We start from the raw sequence: 15,873 nt of genomic DNA, 5'->3' as shown, positions 1-15,873 counted from the left end.
TTCATTAAGCCAGGGATTTGGAGCAGATGATCTGTGAGGCTCCTTCAAACACTAAAATTCTGATGAGAAGAGGTACTTGTTTGCTCATCTGCAAAATGGGCGTGAAATATCCCATTTACCTTATAGGACTGTTGTGAGGAAAGCACTTTGTGATCTTCAAAGTAGAAATGTGGATCAGGAGTGAGAACTCCTGGGTACAAATCTTGACTCTACTCTCTACTACCTAGAAGGCTGTGGGCAAGCCGATTAAAATCTCTGGGCCTCAGTTTCCTCATTTGTAAATTTAAATGGCTTGATTAGATGATCATTAAGGTCTCTTCCAGCCCCAAGGGTTGTGACCTTATCCTATATCTAAAGAAGGAAAAATATGAATAACTTTGTCCTTGTGTTGCTTTTGCAGAAGCTGAAGATGCAGGTTTTCTCCTTGAGATCTCGGAGTTTTATGTGGTCCAAAGCCCTCCAGGTCCTTTAGAAAACGAAATTCAACCATCAATCATAGTGTGCTGTCTCTCTGTCTGTCTGTCTCTGTCTATCTGTCTCTGTCTCTGTCTGTCTGTCTGTCTGTCTGTCTGTCTCTCTCTCTCTCTCACACACACACACACACACACACACACACACACACACACACACACAGTTTTTCTTTCCCTCTTCATCGCTATGGAGAACCGCAGCAAAGTTGACAGCCCCACCAACATGTCCCTGGTGGCCAGTGACACTGTCCTGGGCTTGATCGAGTACAAGACTGTTTCTGTCTTTTTGGTGCTGCTGATCTGTGGGGTGGGCATCATCGGCAACATGATGGTGGTACTAGTTGTGCTGACTACCCGAGACATGCGGACGCCCACCAACTGCTACCTGGTCAGCCTGGCCTTGGCTGACCTCATGGTTCTCCTGGCGGCTGGACTGCCCAATGTCTCTGACAGTCTTGCTGGGCAGTGGATCTACGGGCATGCGGGCTGCCTTTGCATCACCTATTTTCAGTACCTCGGAATCAACGTCTCTTCTTGTTCCATAATGGCATTCACGGTGGAGAGGTAGGAATATTTCTTTTATTTATATTGTCTTCCTCATATCACAAGGCTTCTATGTGACCTGTAAAATTCTGTCCAACCAGAAGGAGCCAGTCACTTTGGGGAACTCTATCAAAGTCTGGGAGGGAGTTACAAACCATTGCCGGGCAGATAAAATTTTAGAATAAAAAGATCCCTGGATTAGCACTAGAGATACAAAGAAAGGCAAAAATGCAGTCCCTGCTAGCCCACTTCTATTGGAGAAGACCATTTTTCCTTATCTGTAAATTGTCGATAACAATAGGGTTGTGAAGATCAAATGAGATAAAATACTACTCCCTAGCTTGACCTGTAGTAGTTGTATAACCAGTTGAGTCACTTAACCAGCTGAGACTTAGTTCCCTAGACCCGTCCCTAACTTATTTGCCTTCAGGCATTTCCCTTCCTCTTCACCACCCTGGGCCTTTCTTACTGGGGTTCTCCCCTTCTGTGTATGGCGGGGGCTCTTTTGACAGGCTGGTGAAGTCTAGGGACCCTTTTTCTGAATAATGTTTTTAAATTAATAAATTAAAATCTATAGGATTATAAAGGAAATCAATGATATAGAAATAAGTATCAGAATGTTTCTATAAAACACTTAGGTTAAGATCCCCTGCTCTATGAAATGAGGGAATTGAAACAAGTTAAAATAATAGCAGATCACATTTATATAGCTCTTATGGATCACAAAGCACTTTTGTAATCACTACCCTGTGAGAGAGTTCATGTCAACCTCATCAAACTTTTACAGATGAGAAAAGGTGCAGAGAAATCAAGAGGGCACAGTAGGCAGAGCACCGGCCCTGGAGTCATGAGGACCTGAGTTCAAATCTGGCCTCAGACACATGACATTTACTAGTTGTGTGACCCTTGGCAAGTCACTTAGCCCCATTGCCTCACAAAACAAAATAAAAAATAACAGAGAGATCAAGAGGCATGCCTGGGGCAGCTAGGTGGTGCAGTGGATAAAGCTCCAGCCCTGGATTCGGGAGGACCTGAGTTCAAATTCGGCCTCAGACACTTGACGCTTACTAGCTGTGTGACTTTGGGCAAGTCACTCAATCCCTGTTGCCCTGCAAAGAGAGAGAGAGAGAGAGAGACACACAGACATGCCCAAGGCCACACAGCTAAGATGTATCAGAGCAGGATTCAAACCCAGATCTCCTTCCGGCAAGTTCAGCATTCTTTCCCCTGCACTACATTTCTTCTAACTGGATGGTCTCATAATCCCTTATAGCTCTGGCGATGTGCAATTGTCAGATATGAAATGTTATTCCTATTTCATGGATGAGTCATTGAAAAAGTAAAGGGTTTTCCTGAGGCAATGATGGAGCCAGGCCTTAGATCCAGTTCTATAGATTGTCTCCATAAGGTACTTGTGCTATCCTCCTCCCTCCCCACCAAGTGACTTAGCATCTTCTTTATTGTCTGCCTCATAAACGATAAAACATATGTAATGAGTGCCTATTGTATCTCCTGCACCATGCTAGGAACTGTCTAAGATTAGCAGGGGTGAGCAGAACCAGCCCAACGGGCTCCTGAGAGTCTGAGGGCTCAGCTTTCAGCATGAACACTTGTTATAGATTAGGGCTTGATCTGTTGTTTTGTTGATTGTCTAGATTTAATAAAGCGACGGAGAAAATGTTCATATTGCAAATTAAGCTTAAAAGTGTGTTGTATATACTTTTTTTTTTGAAGAGCTAGTTTTTAAACTTTTACCAGCACGCCCCTAAAGCTATGGCTCCCACCTTGATATGTCTACCATCTAGTTGGTCTCTGCTCTTTCCTCTTTGTTCTCCAGGTACATAGCTATCTGCCATCCCATAAGGGCCCAGACAGTGTGCACGGTATCCCGGGCAAAGCGCATCATCACTGGGGTCTGGGCGGTCACATCAGTCTACTGCATGCTCTGGTTCTTCCTGGTTGATACCAACATCACTAAGAGCCAAAGTCTGGAGTGTGGCTACAAGGTTTCCCGGAACCTCTACTTGCCCATCTACCTGCTGGACTTTGCTGTTTTTTTTGTCACCCCCTTGGTGGTGGCCACTGTCCTCTATGGACTGATTGGGAGGATACTCTTCCTGAGTTCCCTTTCCCACCTACCCAACTGTGCAGGCACAGAGGGCTGCTCAGAGGGGCGTACCCCAGAGAGGGGACAAGGTACCAAAGCAGAGCAGGGCAAGTCTGGTGGTCGCTCTCGAACCAAAGGGGCCCTGTCTTCCAGGAAGCAGGTAAGATGGATCTCTCTTCTTGTTTTGAGTGGAGGGGAGAGGGAGAGAGAATTAGAAAGAAACAGAGGGATAGAAGAGAGATAGAAAGGTCAGAACTGGGAGTGCGGTGAAGGAGAAGAGGGAGAAAGGAAAGAGAGGAGAAGCAAGGAGAGAGACAGTATGTAGCAAAAGAAAGGCCAAAATAGCTGCATTTGCACAGAGAGACAGTCAGACAAGACTTTACTAAGAGCTTACTATGGAAAAAAAGAGCTTACTATGTGTAAGCTAGGTGGTGCAGTGGATAGAGCACTGGACATGGAATCAAGAAGATCTGAGTTCAAATTTTACCTCAAACACTTACTAGCTGTGTGATCCTGGGCAAGTCACTTAACTCTGTTTGCCTCAGTTTCCTCATCTATAAAATGAGCTAGAGAAGAAATGGAAAACCACTCCAGTATTTTTGCTAAGAAAACCCCAAATGAGATCACAAAGAGTCAGACATGACCGAACAACAAAACTAAAGTCATGTGTGAAGCTCTGTGCTAAGTGGTGAGGAGACAAAGAAAGGCAAAAACACTGTTCCCTGCCCTCATAGAGCTCACATTCCAATGACAAAGACAATGAGATATGAAAAAAGGGGGCAATAGCAACAGAGAAATGCACATACACAGAGAAAAAGAGACAGTGATGGAAAGATATGTGCAGACAGAAAACAGCAAGCAAGGAGGGCAAAGAAAGAAGAAAGGGCTTTCAGGAGACAGAAAGGGCAGGGAGAGGTGGGCGGAAAGGGAGGCAGGCAGGCAACCAGGCCGAGAAAGAGGAATTCAGGAGACAGAAAGAGACAACATGCAAGCTTGGGTCCCACATCTGCAATAACTTTTATAGGATTCTGAGGAAGTGAATGTTAACAGAACAAAGCTGAACAGAGGAGGAGAAAAGAATATGTGATTTTCCAGCTAGTAATTGCCACAGCATCAAATTGGTCCAATTTAATGTTCATAGCTTTGCTGCACTTTCAATACAGGAAAATATAGGGTTTGCTCTCTCCTGAGGAAGACGTACTGGAGAGACACATTGGGCATTCCCCACCCCTGCTAGCTAGCTCCATATCAGGAAGGTGACATAAAAATTATCCAAGGATTCATTGATAGACCTTGGTGCCAATCATATTTATCAACACGCAGTCATTTTAATAACCAGTTTATTATATGCTGAGCTTAGATTCATGATACACAAAAGTCAGTGGACCATTTTCAGTGACTTTACATAGGCTTTAGTTAGGACAGATACAATGGAATTTTACAGAGAGCAGAAGTGGAAGTAAAGATTTACACATCAAAGAAGAGAGAACTGAAGGGGATGATCTGCCTCAGATAAAATTATAAGCTAGCCTGGAATCTGCAGACTAACCATTAACAGTCAAGTTATAATTAGTTGTTTAACATCATACTCATGTTAAGTAAGCTGAGCCAGAAATTCTCCTATCACTAACCAGTTAATCACCAGAGTTAAAGGTTGATTTCTCTGCTGAATTCTGCAAACTCCAGCTAGTTATGACTTGTTATTTTAAGCTAGTGGTGGCAATACTTAAATTCTTTATGATAAAGAGGATACTGGATTGTGTGTGTGTGTGTGTGTGTGTGTGTACAAAAGAGAGACAGAGACACACACACAGAGCAAAGATAGAGAGACCAAGAAAGATAAACAGAGAGAGACAGAGACTGAGATACAGAAAGAAAAAAACATAGAGAACCCAGTAACTAGATTAGGTGCTGAAGACTATTCCATTGGAGCATGACTGGGGGGCAGCGTTTGCCAGATTCTTCCAGACTCAGACCTAGACTGCTCTTTTCCAGGAAGCTCTAAACTAGTCTGTAGTCATTTGCTGGAACCAGAGCTTGGAAAAGCAGGAGATGCCTTACTAGATGTTTTTTTTCATGTACATTTTTGTATCAAGAAAGGTCAGTATTTAGATTCTCTTCTCCACCTCCCCAACCAACCATTCCTGCCCCATCCAAGAGTCCTCAAGAGGTTTCCCAGCATTCTCAAATTCTTGAATAACTCGTACTTAATAAACGCTTTTTCATTCATTTGTAATTATATTTTACTCCCACCATAATCATATTGCCTCTCAATGAGGACCCGAGTTTCCCCTATCTGTAATATGAGGGGGTGTTATTAATAGCTATAAGCCCAGTGACTGGAAAGGGATTTAGGCATATAATAGCCCATCCTAAATGATCAAGATGATCACTTAATACAATTAAAACTAAGCTTTTAAATACTCCCTCTTTCCCTTCCTTGCAGTCTTCACTCTGGATTTGCTCTATTTATCTGATCAGACATTCTGAAGAAAGAAAGGAAACAGAGTTTGATAGAGAAATCATTAGATTGGGAGGTAAAAGATCTACAGTTAGGGTATATCAAGTCTTCTGTATGGGGCTAAAATTCTAGCTAGTCTGTCTAAAATATCTAATGAGTGGTCACCAATAAATTGTAAGCTTTAGCAAGCATTTTAGACTTTTAAGCATTTATTAAGGAGAATAAGAATTTGGTGAAGAGAAAGAGAAAAGCCTAGAGTCATCTATCTATTAAAGGGAGAGCTTATTTCTAGCTCCACTCTCCACCAGGGTCCTGAGGAAAGAGAGTGAGAGAGCCAGCCTCGCCCCTTTTTCCTCCCACCACCAAAGAAAAGCTGCATGGCCTTACCCTCAGAGGCCTTCTCCTCATGGTGGAGCTTTCCTACAGTAAGTCTCCAGTAGGTGGTGTCATTCCAATCGTTACACTACTACAGGATAAACTGGAAATAATCAATAGAAGGAAGGCACTAGAATTAAGGGGATTTGGGAAAGGCTTCTCTTAGAAGGTTGGATTTATCTGGACTTGAAGGAAGCCAGGGGAATCCAAGAGGTAAAGAAGAGGGAGATAATTCCAGATATGAGAGACAGCCAGCAAAAATCTGTTTCCTTATCTATAAAATTACCCAATTGTCCTAATAATTATAATAATATTACAGGAGAAATAGCTCCTCTTTGAATTCATGTGTTAGGTGCCAATATAAATCTACCACTATGCAGAAATTATAGAAGTGAGAAAAACCTAAGTTTTATCATGCTTAAGGACAGGTTTAAATCTCAGATTAAAAAAGGAATTTGAACCCCAATTAGGATGCTAACAAGGCTCCACTCTTGTCTTATAGACAAAATTATGTCAGAGTGGCAAAGCTTCATTCTTCTACATAGCTTATATATTCCTCTTAGTCCATAAAAATTAGAAAAAATATATTTAAAGCTCCATGATTCCTTCAATATCATAAAGTTGAACAAACAATTAAACAAAGTCATAATCTCATACATAAAGAAGTCTAGTTAAAGAGGCTCTATAGGTAACTACATTTAGAGGATCATAAGCTGAATAAGAGAAGCTATTTACATGTTACCAAGGAGTCAGGGACAGTTGAGGTTCTTTTTCTGACTTTTTAACCTAAGAAATTTTTAAGGCCTTAAATAAATTTCCACATCCTAAGCCCTGGCCTTCCTTTAATATTATTATTATGTGAGTCAGGTTTCGGTCAGGTGAGATTAATATTAAAAAAGGATAGGCTTTTAGTTAGCCAAAAATTACAAAAGGACTGGCCTTGAGCTCCAAATAATAAAACTTAATAAAAGGAAATAAAAATTCCCATAATAACAGCTAGCATTAATATGGAAGACTTTAAGGTTTGCAAGGCACTTTAAGTATATTAAATCAATTTAGCCTCACAACAACCCCCATTTTGCAGATAAGGAAATTGAGGCACAGGGAGGTTAAGAGACTTGCTCAGGTTCACATTGCTAGTCAGCGTATGAGGCAAAATTCAAATTCAAGTCTTTCAACTCCAAGACCTATGCTCTATTTATCCTGCCACTGCCCTACCTCAACACTTAGCTGCCTCTAACTAGATCAGTGGTTTTTAATCTGGAGTTCATGAATTCAGAAAGGAGCTATGGATAAATTTCAAGGGTCTACAAACTTGAATGAACCTCTTACTGAATTTCAGCATTTTGTATATTTAAAAATTTTTTTTATTTTTCAGGGCAATGAGGGTTAAGTGACTTGCCCAGGGTCACACAGCTAGTAAGTGTCAAGTATCTGAGGTCAGATTTGAACTCAGGTCCTCCTGAATCCAGGGCTGGTGCTTTATCTACTGCGCCACTTAGCTGTCCCTGCATTTTGTATATTTTTATGCATTTAAAATATTATTCTAAAAATATATTATTCTGAGAAGGTGGCCATAAGTTTCACCAGACCACCAAAAGAACCCAATACACAAAAAGATTAAGAATTCTTGGAGAAGATGATTTCTAGAACACTACTAGTGAGAAAGCACATTATTAGGAATGGCCCTGCATCTGTCAGGGTCTGACAACCTCAGGGCTGTTTCCATTCTATTCTATGCATATATCTCCCTAGATGACCAGGCAGGCTCTCTGGCCCTATTTCAAGTTGGGCTAGACAAAAAAGGCCTTCAGTTTGCTTATAGATGACTTGGGTCCTCTTGAGATATGTACCAGTTAGAAAGATAGCTTGACCCTCTTTCCTTTTTCTTCCCTACCATGCTAGACCTCCTTTGAACCAATGTAACTCCTGCCCAGGGAAAAAAGAGAAGACAACTATCAGATTGCCTTGGAGCAGCTAGTAGGAAACTATCTGGAGAGAATGCAAAGGATACTAGCCAAATTTCTGCCAATAGGAGCTAGAGAATTGAAGCTTTCCCCTTCCCCCAAGGCTCCTTCCCCTTCACTAAGATTGTTTTTCTTTATGTTATGACTCACATCAGCCCAATGAAGTGCCTGAAAGAATGAAGGGGAAGGAAGCCAGGGCTATATGGTATGGGTAAAGATAGGTTGTGTCAAGGAAGGACCAGCCCTTGGAAAAATTGGGAGACCAGGCAGGTTTGTCTTCAATATCCTCTTTCTATCTTACATTCCCCTTCTAATCTTATGTCCTTCCCCCCCCCCCCCCCAGCTTACTGTTCCTCTTACTCCCTTTCCCTTTGGCTCTTAGGCTGTGCTAAAATAATGGTTCCCATTAAGCCAAAGAACAAAAGGAAGAAGAGTAAGAAAACATTCCCACTTTCTTTAGCTTCCCAGGATGTTTTTCTTTGAGACTCTGGACATAAGGGGCAGAGCTTATTTTCTTAAAGCTAACAACCTAGGTTTCCCCTTTTGAGTTAATTTTCTCAGAGTTTCATCAGGTAGATCTCCAAGTAGTCATATTTCCATTTGATTCTCTCATTCTCCATGCCCCCATCCACCATTGTTTTCAAGGATTCCCTGAGATGAGTGTAACAATGCCTCCTTACTCACCAATTCCTATATTCAATCTGCTGCCAAGTCTTGTGGTCTATACCTTTATAACATCTCTCTTATAGGATCCCTTTTTTCCTCTGACATCTCTACCACGCTGCTCAGACTCTCATGGCTTCATGCCTAGACTACTGTAATAGGGTCTACCTATGGGTCTGCCTGCCTCAAGTCTCTCCCCACTCAATCCCTCCTTCACTCTGCTGTCAAAGGGATCCTCCTAAAGCCCAGGTCTAACTATGTCACCAATCCCATTCAATAAAATGCAGTGACTCCTTATTACCTTCAAGATCAAATATAAAACCCTCTGTTTGGCTTTCAAAACCCTTCAAAACTTAGCCCTCTCCTACCTTTCCAGTCTTCTTACACTTTTTACAGCCCCAATACACTTTTCTGCAATCATCGAGGACAATGATTTTCTTGCTGTTTTCTCTAGCACAGAACACTCCAATACAACTCTAAGCCTTTTTATTGGCGATCCCCTCCCCATACCTTAAATGCTCTCTCCTCCTCACAACCACTTCCAGGCTTCTCTGGCTTATTTCAAGACTCAGCTCAAATCTTACCTTCTGTAAGAGGCTTTTCCAGGCACCCCTTTCTTGTCCCTAATGCTATCCTTATGAGATTACTCTCCATTTACACTGTATTTATCTTCCATAGTTTTTTTTTTTTTTGCATGTTGTCTCTCCTATTAGAATATGAGCTCCTTGTGAGCAGAGATTGTCTTTTTTCCTATCTTTGCATTACCACATTTAGCAGTGTCTGGTACTCAGTAAGTGCTTAATAAATGTTTTTTGGCTGTTGACTGACCGTTGAGTCCCTTGTCAGCTTTTCTGCCCTAAATCCAGGCTCTACCTTCAAATCTCCAAAGTTGGGGGGGTGGGGTGGGGTGGAGAAAAGGTATGGAGTAGGGAGAAGAATGGTGATGCTTCATAGAAGAAAGCTCTGGGGGTGACCTGAGTTTGTGTTCCAGCTTTGACCCTTATTAGCTATATGACAGAAGGCAAATCATGTCTTTTCTGAGCTTCACTTTCCTTGTCTTAAAATGGAGATGATAGGGGGCAGCTAGGTGGCACAGTGGATAAAACACTGGTCCTGGATTCAGGAGGGCCTGAGTTCAAATCCAGCCTCGGGACACTTGACACTTACTAGCTGTGTGACCCTGGGCAAGTCACTTAACCCTCATTGCCCCACAAAACAAAAAAAAATACAAAACACAAGAAATGGAGATGATAAAATCTATATTACACATATTAAGGCAAAAACTGTATAAAGATATATTGATGGGTACAGCTGCCAATTATATCATCAACGATGCAGAGATATTATGAAAGTTGGTTTATTATGCTGAGAGCATAGCCTCACTGTCTACAAAAATCAGCGAGCCCCGAGCAGCAGTTTTAGGCTATATTACAGAGGTTTGGGTTACATAGGCAGGACTGGTACAATGGAATTTTACAGCAGGCAGCAGGGTAAAGTAATGACTTATAAATCAAAAGACAGATATCTGAAAGGTAACACCTGTAGTGGGCAAAAAAGGAAGCTAGCCAGTAAACACAGGACTAGCCAATATCTCAAGCTGGAATTCGCAAACTAACTAGTTAATACTAGTACTATAGTTTGATATCTTAGCTTGATTTTGCAGGCTGTAGATATTTCAAGTCTCAGTTCAAATTTTACTTTCTGTAGAACACCTTTCTTGATACCCCTTCCTTGAGTAAATGCTCTTCTTAAGTGTTAAGTAAATGGTGGTAATAAGGTTGAACTAGAAATTATCTTACCACAATACCATACGGGTTTTGTGAGGATCCAGTGAGATATTGTATGTCTGTCTTTATGTAGATAGACTGGATAAAGAATTTATTAAACATCAAGTACCAGTCATTTGTGCTAAATTCTGGAGATACAAAAATACAAAGAAGCAAGACAGTGCTAACCCTCGAGGAACTTACATTGTAGTAGAAGATAATAAGGGTAGGGGTGGGGCTGGAAAAGGAAGTAGCATGGGCTGGAGATGTCAGAGAAAGAGCCTCAAAGCCCAACTCCTTGGGATGTCCGACGGGCAGAGTCCAAGGTTTCCGTCAGCATAAGGTGGGGATGATATAGGAATGATGTCCAAACTAGAGGCAGCATAGTCTAGTCATTGCCAAAAACTGGCCTGGAGGATTGAATACAAGCAAAATAAGGCTGGAAGTTTAAATATTGGCCAAAAGTCCCAGGTCATGGAGCCTAAGGTTCTGGCAAAGTCCTTTGTAACCTTTAAGTGCTATATAAACTCCAGCTTTTATTATTACTAATAACAAATCATCGTTATATTAATTAATAATTTACTATTATTGCTAATACTAAATGAGAGGTAGCCCCACTACATAGAAAAGTTGGAGTCCACTGATTTGGAGGAATTCATTCCCAAGATATCTGGCCACTTCATTGGAATGCCATATGGGTGTGGTTGCCCTTGGTATTCCCAGCAGATGATTCATTGCTGGCACTGTTCTTCTCACAGGTCACCAAGATGCTGGTTGTGGTTGTAGTGCTCTTTGCTGTCCTGTGGATGCCCTACAGGACCCTGGTACTAGTGAATTCCTTTATGGACCATCCATACCTTGACCCCTGGTTTCTTCTATTCTGCCGAACCTGTGTCTATGCCAACAGCGCCATCAACCCCATCATTTACAACCTCATGTCCCAGAAGTTCCGATCGGCCTTTAGGAGGTTGTGCAATTGCCCTGAGGAAGACCCCCAACGGCGAATGGTCTACCTGACCACCACTAGCTACAGTGTAGTACATGAATCCTTCCAAGCCAAGCCCAGGGCCTTGGGCAAGAAGCAAGGGAAAGCTCAACCACCCTTGGAGCAGGAGCGGGGGGCTGAGAGTCCCCAGCCAGCTGGCCAGCCAGCATGTCAAGAAAAGCCATATTTCAGTGTGGTCTAATACCATCCTGTTGCCTCCTTCCCTTGCTTTCTCCTCTTTCTCTTATAACCCCTGCATGATTGAGTTCTTCTACAGTTCTATGTTTCTTTAGCCTCTAAAGACCCTCCAAGTGAACAAAAGAAGTATGTGACAAGATGATGAAGAGCTATCACCTTAACAATGGATGGGCCAATCTTAACAGAGACGTGCTTTCTCACTAAAAGACTGGAGAGCCTGGTGGGCCACTCTGAGTACCACTCTGGATACTTAGTGATACGGTCAAGAATATGGGGACATAAGATATTCCATATGAAGAAGGGACTGGGAGTGAATGCAGGCAAAGTCGACCACATCTTGGTCATTTTCCACTTTTCCAAGTACGCAGAGACTCTGGGCCCTCCAATGAATCTTCTTCCCAAGGTTAATGACCCTTCAAGAAAAGGATAGACTTCAGCTATGTGGAAAATAACTGGATAAATGGAATTGACTATATTGTGGTACAGAAAAATGGGCCTTTGCTTGCTGTTAGACCTGATATACACAATTCCCAAAATGAAGTCTCTTTGAATGGAAAAAAAAAAAAGGTAAAACTACAATGACAAATAGCAGACGGCAGTGCTCAGATTTTCTGCTAACTAGATTTGGGGAAACACTTTTCAGACCAATATAGGACATTATATAAGGGATATTTAAAAAGGAGCATGATGATTAATGTCTTCAATATAGCCTTTTATATACTGAGTTGTGGAGGTTTTTTTGAAAAGTATTAATTCTAGGCCCTGTCCCAAAGAAGCTAGCAATCTAATGAGGTCAGGGTTCAGTTTTGAGATAAATATTTGATATTTCTGTAGCACAGATCTTACATAATTGTGATACCCCTCTATATGTCAGATTCAGTGGAGTGACTAGGGTAATCAAAGTTATGCAAATATAATATGACTCAAGAACTCTGCTAGGGCATTCTTCTACCACTTATCAAATAGCAAAGCATTTAACTGGGATAAGATATCCAGGTAAATAACAAGAGAAAATCAAATAACAGAATTATTTTAAGTCCCTCTCTCCAATAGAGAACAGGCTCCCACAGACCCCCACAGCAGAGCAGGAGCAAGAACAAGCTTCCCTGGCACTGTCATCTGCTGCTGAAGCTGCTATTCCCTTCTCCACCAAGCTGTCATCTGATGTTATAATGATTCTTCCTCAAAAGATAGAAGGAGAAAAAATTATTCATCTTGTGTGAGACCGGGCAGGCTAACCTGTCTCAAGGGCCAATCACATTCTCAGCACTTTCTTTAAAAATGCCTCACCACACCAGAATGATATGCAAAAGTATTGCTTGGGCAGCTATAACTCTTTATATATGTGGTTGTGTGTGTATATACACAGACACACAGACACACACACACATATATATATATATATATATATATATAATATGTTATTTTTCAAGATGTATTTTTCTTTTTCATTTTCCCACATGGAAAATTCCCCCAGGCCTCACTCCCATTTGGGTTGGAGTAAGTCAATTCATTTCAAATCCCAGCATGCCCCTCTCTGCTAGTGCTATCTAAATTTCTCTGAAGTTTGGAAAAGCCTCAATGAGGCATTTAACAACATTGGAGGGGAAAGGACGGGGCTTTGGAGTTTTGCACTTCCTTCCTGCCACTGAGGCAAAGATCTCTGTGTCCCTTACACTTTCTTAAAGCAGATGGAACAAGAATGTGGCATGATGGAAAGATGTGACTGGGAATCACAAGGGCTGAGTTTTAGTCCTTACTCCACTACTACCTAGCTATGTGACCCTGGGCTAATCACTAAACTCTTCTAAATCTCCATTTTCCCATCTGTAAAATGAAGGGATTAGATAAAATGACTTTTTAAGAGCCCTCCCTTTGCAAATATTTGAGCTTATCCGTGAGTCCTAGACTTGGAAGGATGGAACTCTGAAGCAGGGCTCTATTTGGGGCGGATCACAGAATTCCTTGGAAAAGGAGCTAATGTCGAAGTTGGGAGTGAGGTGGAAAGCTAGTCAAAGGGGGCTGGAAAGACATTCTATCCCCTATACCTAATCTTTTGGGCTAGGAATCTCCTTTCTCCCTTTGTGCTCAGAGCTGTACATGTGAGATACATCCCCTCCACCCCCAACCCCCCACCAGGCTGCTGAGGAACACAAGGAAGGGATGTTTGCCTACTTGCCGGATTGAAAAGGCTGAGCCCCTGGTAGGAGCCCAGTGGCGCCATGGAAGGCCAGGGGCAGCAGCTAGAAGAGCTGGTTCCCAGGCTGATGAAGCAGTCCAGCAAGCTTTGAGCTGGGAAGGTGCAGGCTACTGAAGGAAGGTAAGAGGAAATATGGACTCCTTGGGTCTGTCACACTTAAAAGGGTTGGGTTAACCAGGCTCCACATCTTCATCTAATGGAATTGAATTTGACTCAATTTAGTAAAATTTAATAATTTATATTAGGCACTTGCTACTTGGAAGACCCTTAAAGATATAAGTGAACAATTCTAGCCCTCCAAAAATTCAAGTTCTCCTGGGAGAGAACTTTCTCCAATTCCAAGATCCTGTTTTTCTAGGGAAGCTGTTTTTTCTGAAGCTTCGCTGCTGGGCAAAGATTCCTGGGACTCAAACTATAACTACCCAGAAAAAGGATACAACTAAATGCTTCCTCTTCGTGACCCCATTTGGGGTTTTCTTGGCAGAGACGCTGGAGTGGTTCAGCATTTCCTTCTCCAGCTAATTTTATAGATAAGGAAATTGAGACAAACAGGGTGAAGTGACTTGCCCAGGGTCACATAACTAGTAAGTACCTGAGGCTGGATTTGAACTCAGGAAGAAGAGTCTTTCAGACTCCAGGCCAGGCATTCTATCCACTGAGCAATCTAACTGTTCTTCCCCTATGCTTGGCCATAGATAAATGTCCAATTATCCTCTGGGAGTGCTCACTCTGCATGAGACCTTGCCTTCCCTCAGAAATAGATTGACAGTTTTACACTTCAACTTTTCCATGAGGAGTTGATGTTTAATTAGTTTAAAATAGTGCAAATAATGAATCTCCTTGAAGTATGGCACTTCTTATTTGAATTAACCCTTCATATTTTCATTAGGCTGCAACCAATTAGTGCTCGTTCAAATACATAAGGACCATTTCACAGGATTCCTTATGTGAATCTATAGCTGTGCTTCATAGGTCGGCCTTTCTTCCTTCTGCTGCTGTTTGTTGCTTCTCCATCAGCTCAGTGGGAAGGAGGAACCAAAACAGATGGAAACTCAGATTTTAGAGGCTGTGTCTGGTCAGAGAGATCCTGCAGCTTCTCAACTTCTCCCCTCATCACCGAAGAGTATGGTACAGTATAGCGGAAATGAGCGCTGGGTTTGGCATTAGAGATAGTGAGGTGGCAAAATATATAGAATGTTGGTCTTGGACTCAAATTCAGTCTCAGACACTAGCTGTGTGGCCCTGGGCAAGTCAGCTAATATCTGTCACTCAGTTTTCTTATCTGTAAAATGGAGATGATAATAATAGTCTCCCAGAGTTGTTGTGATAATAAAAATGAAGTAATGTTTGTAAAGAGTTTTGAAGGGGGCAGCTAAGTGGTGCAGTGAATAAAGCACCAGCCCTGGATTCAGGAGGATGTGGCCTTAGACACTTGATACTTACTAGCTATGTGACCCTGAGCAAGTCACTTAACTCTCATTGCCCCACCCTCCCCCCAAAAGAGTTTTGCAAACCTTAAATATGTGACAGAAATTATCACAGAATAGTTGATTTGGTACTGCTGCCAATCCTATGATCAACAACACAGAAATAAGGAGGAAAGATTATTTAGTCTCAAAACACAGACTTCATTGAACTGTGAGCTCCTAGCATTAGTTTTAAGGTCATTAGATGATGTTAGTGCACAGAGTGCTGGGGCTGGAGTCAGGAAGACTCATCTTCATGAGTTCCAATCTGTCTTCAGACACTTACCAGCTGCGTGACCCTGGACAAGTCATTTCACCCTGTTTGCCTTGGTTCCTCATCTATAAAATGAGCTGGAGAAGAAAATGGCAAACCACTCTAGTATCCCTGCCAAGAAAACCCCAAATAGAGTCATGAAGAGACTGAAAGGACTGAACATGGACAACACACATTAAATAGGATGGGGACAATGGAATTCAAAGAGCAAATAAGGGTAGATAAATGATTTACACATCAAAGAACAGTTAGCCTGGCCAGAAAGCTCTCTATCAGGTAAGAGAGGAAACTAGTCAGTTAACAATGTTTCAAGCTTGATTTTACAGATTTGCTATGTGAGGTCCTCAAGTAAATGGAAGAAAGTGAAGCCAGAAATTCTCTTTATCATAAGCACCATA

The 15,873-nt window shown here is 41.9% G+C and overlaps 1 protein-coding gene across 2 annotated transcripts; it reads left to right on the top strand.

Annotated features, from left to right (window-relative positions):
• Positions 1-407: 407 nt before the first annotated feature.
• On the top strand, positions 408-15,035 carry LOC122741860 (thyrotropin-releasing hormone receptor-like). Of its 2 annotated transcripts, XR_006354883.1 has the most exons (4): positions 601-1,034; positions 2,851-3,280; positions 11,111-12,102; positions 13,628-15,035. XR_006354883.1 is itself a non-coding variant. In XM_043985712.1 (3 exons), exons 1-3 carry the CDS (start codon positions 658-660, stop codon positions 11,537-11,539), a joined length of 1,236 nt encoding a protein of 411 aa, XP_043841647.1. In that variant the 5' UTR covers positions 408-657; the 3' UTR covers positions 11,540-15,035. The 2 variants fall into 2 exon arrangements, 1 of the variants encoding a protein (XP_043841647.1); XM_043985712.1 differs by having other exon boundaries at positions 408-1,034; positions 11,111-15,035.
• The last annotated feature ends 838 nt before the right edge of the window (positions 15,036-15,873 follow it).

Source organism: Dromiciops gliroides, chromosome 2, assembly GCF_019393635.1.
Source record: "Dromiciops gliroides isolate mDroGli1 chromosome 2, mDroGli1.pri, whole genome shotgun sequence".
In the NCBI taxonomy this organism is placed as follows: domain Eukaryota; kingdom Metazoa; phylum Chordata; class Mammalia; order Microbiotheria; family Microbiotheriidae; genus Dromiciops; species Dromiciops gliroides.
Note: the sequence above shows the minus strand (reverse complement) of the source record. Positions and strands in the feature narration are given on the sequence as shown.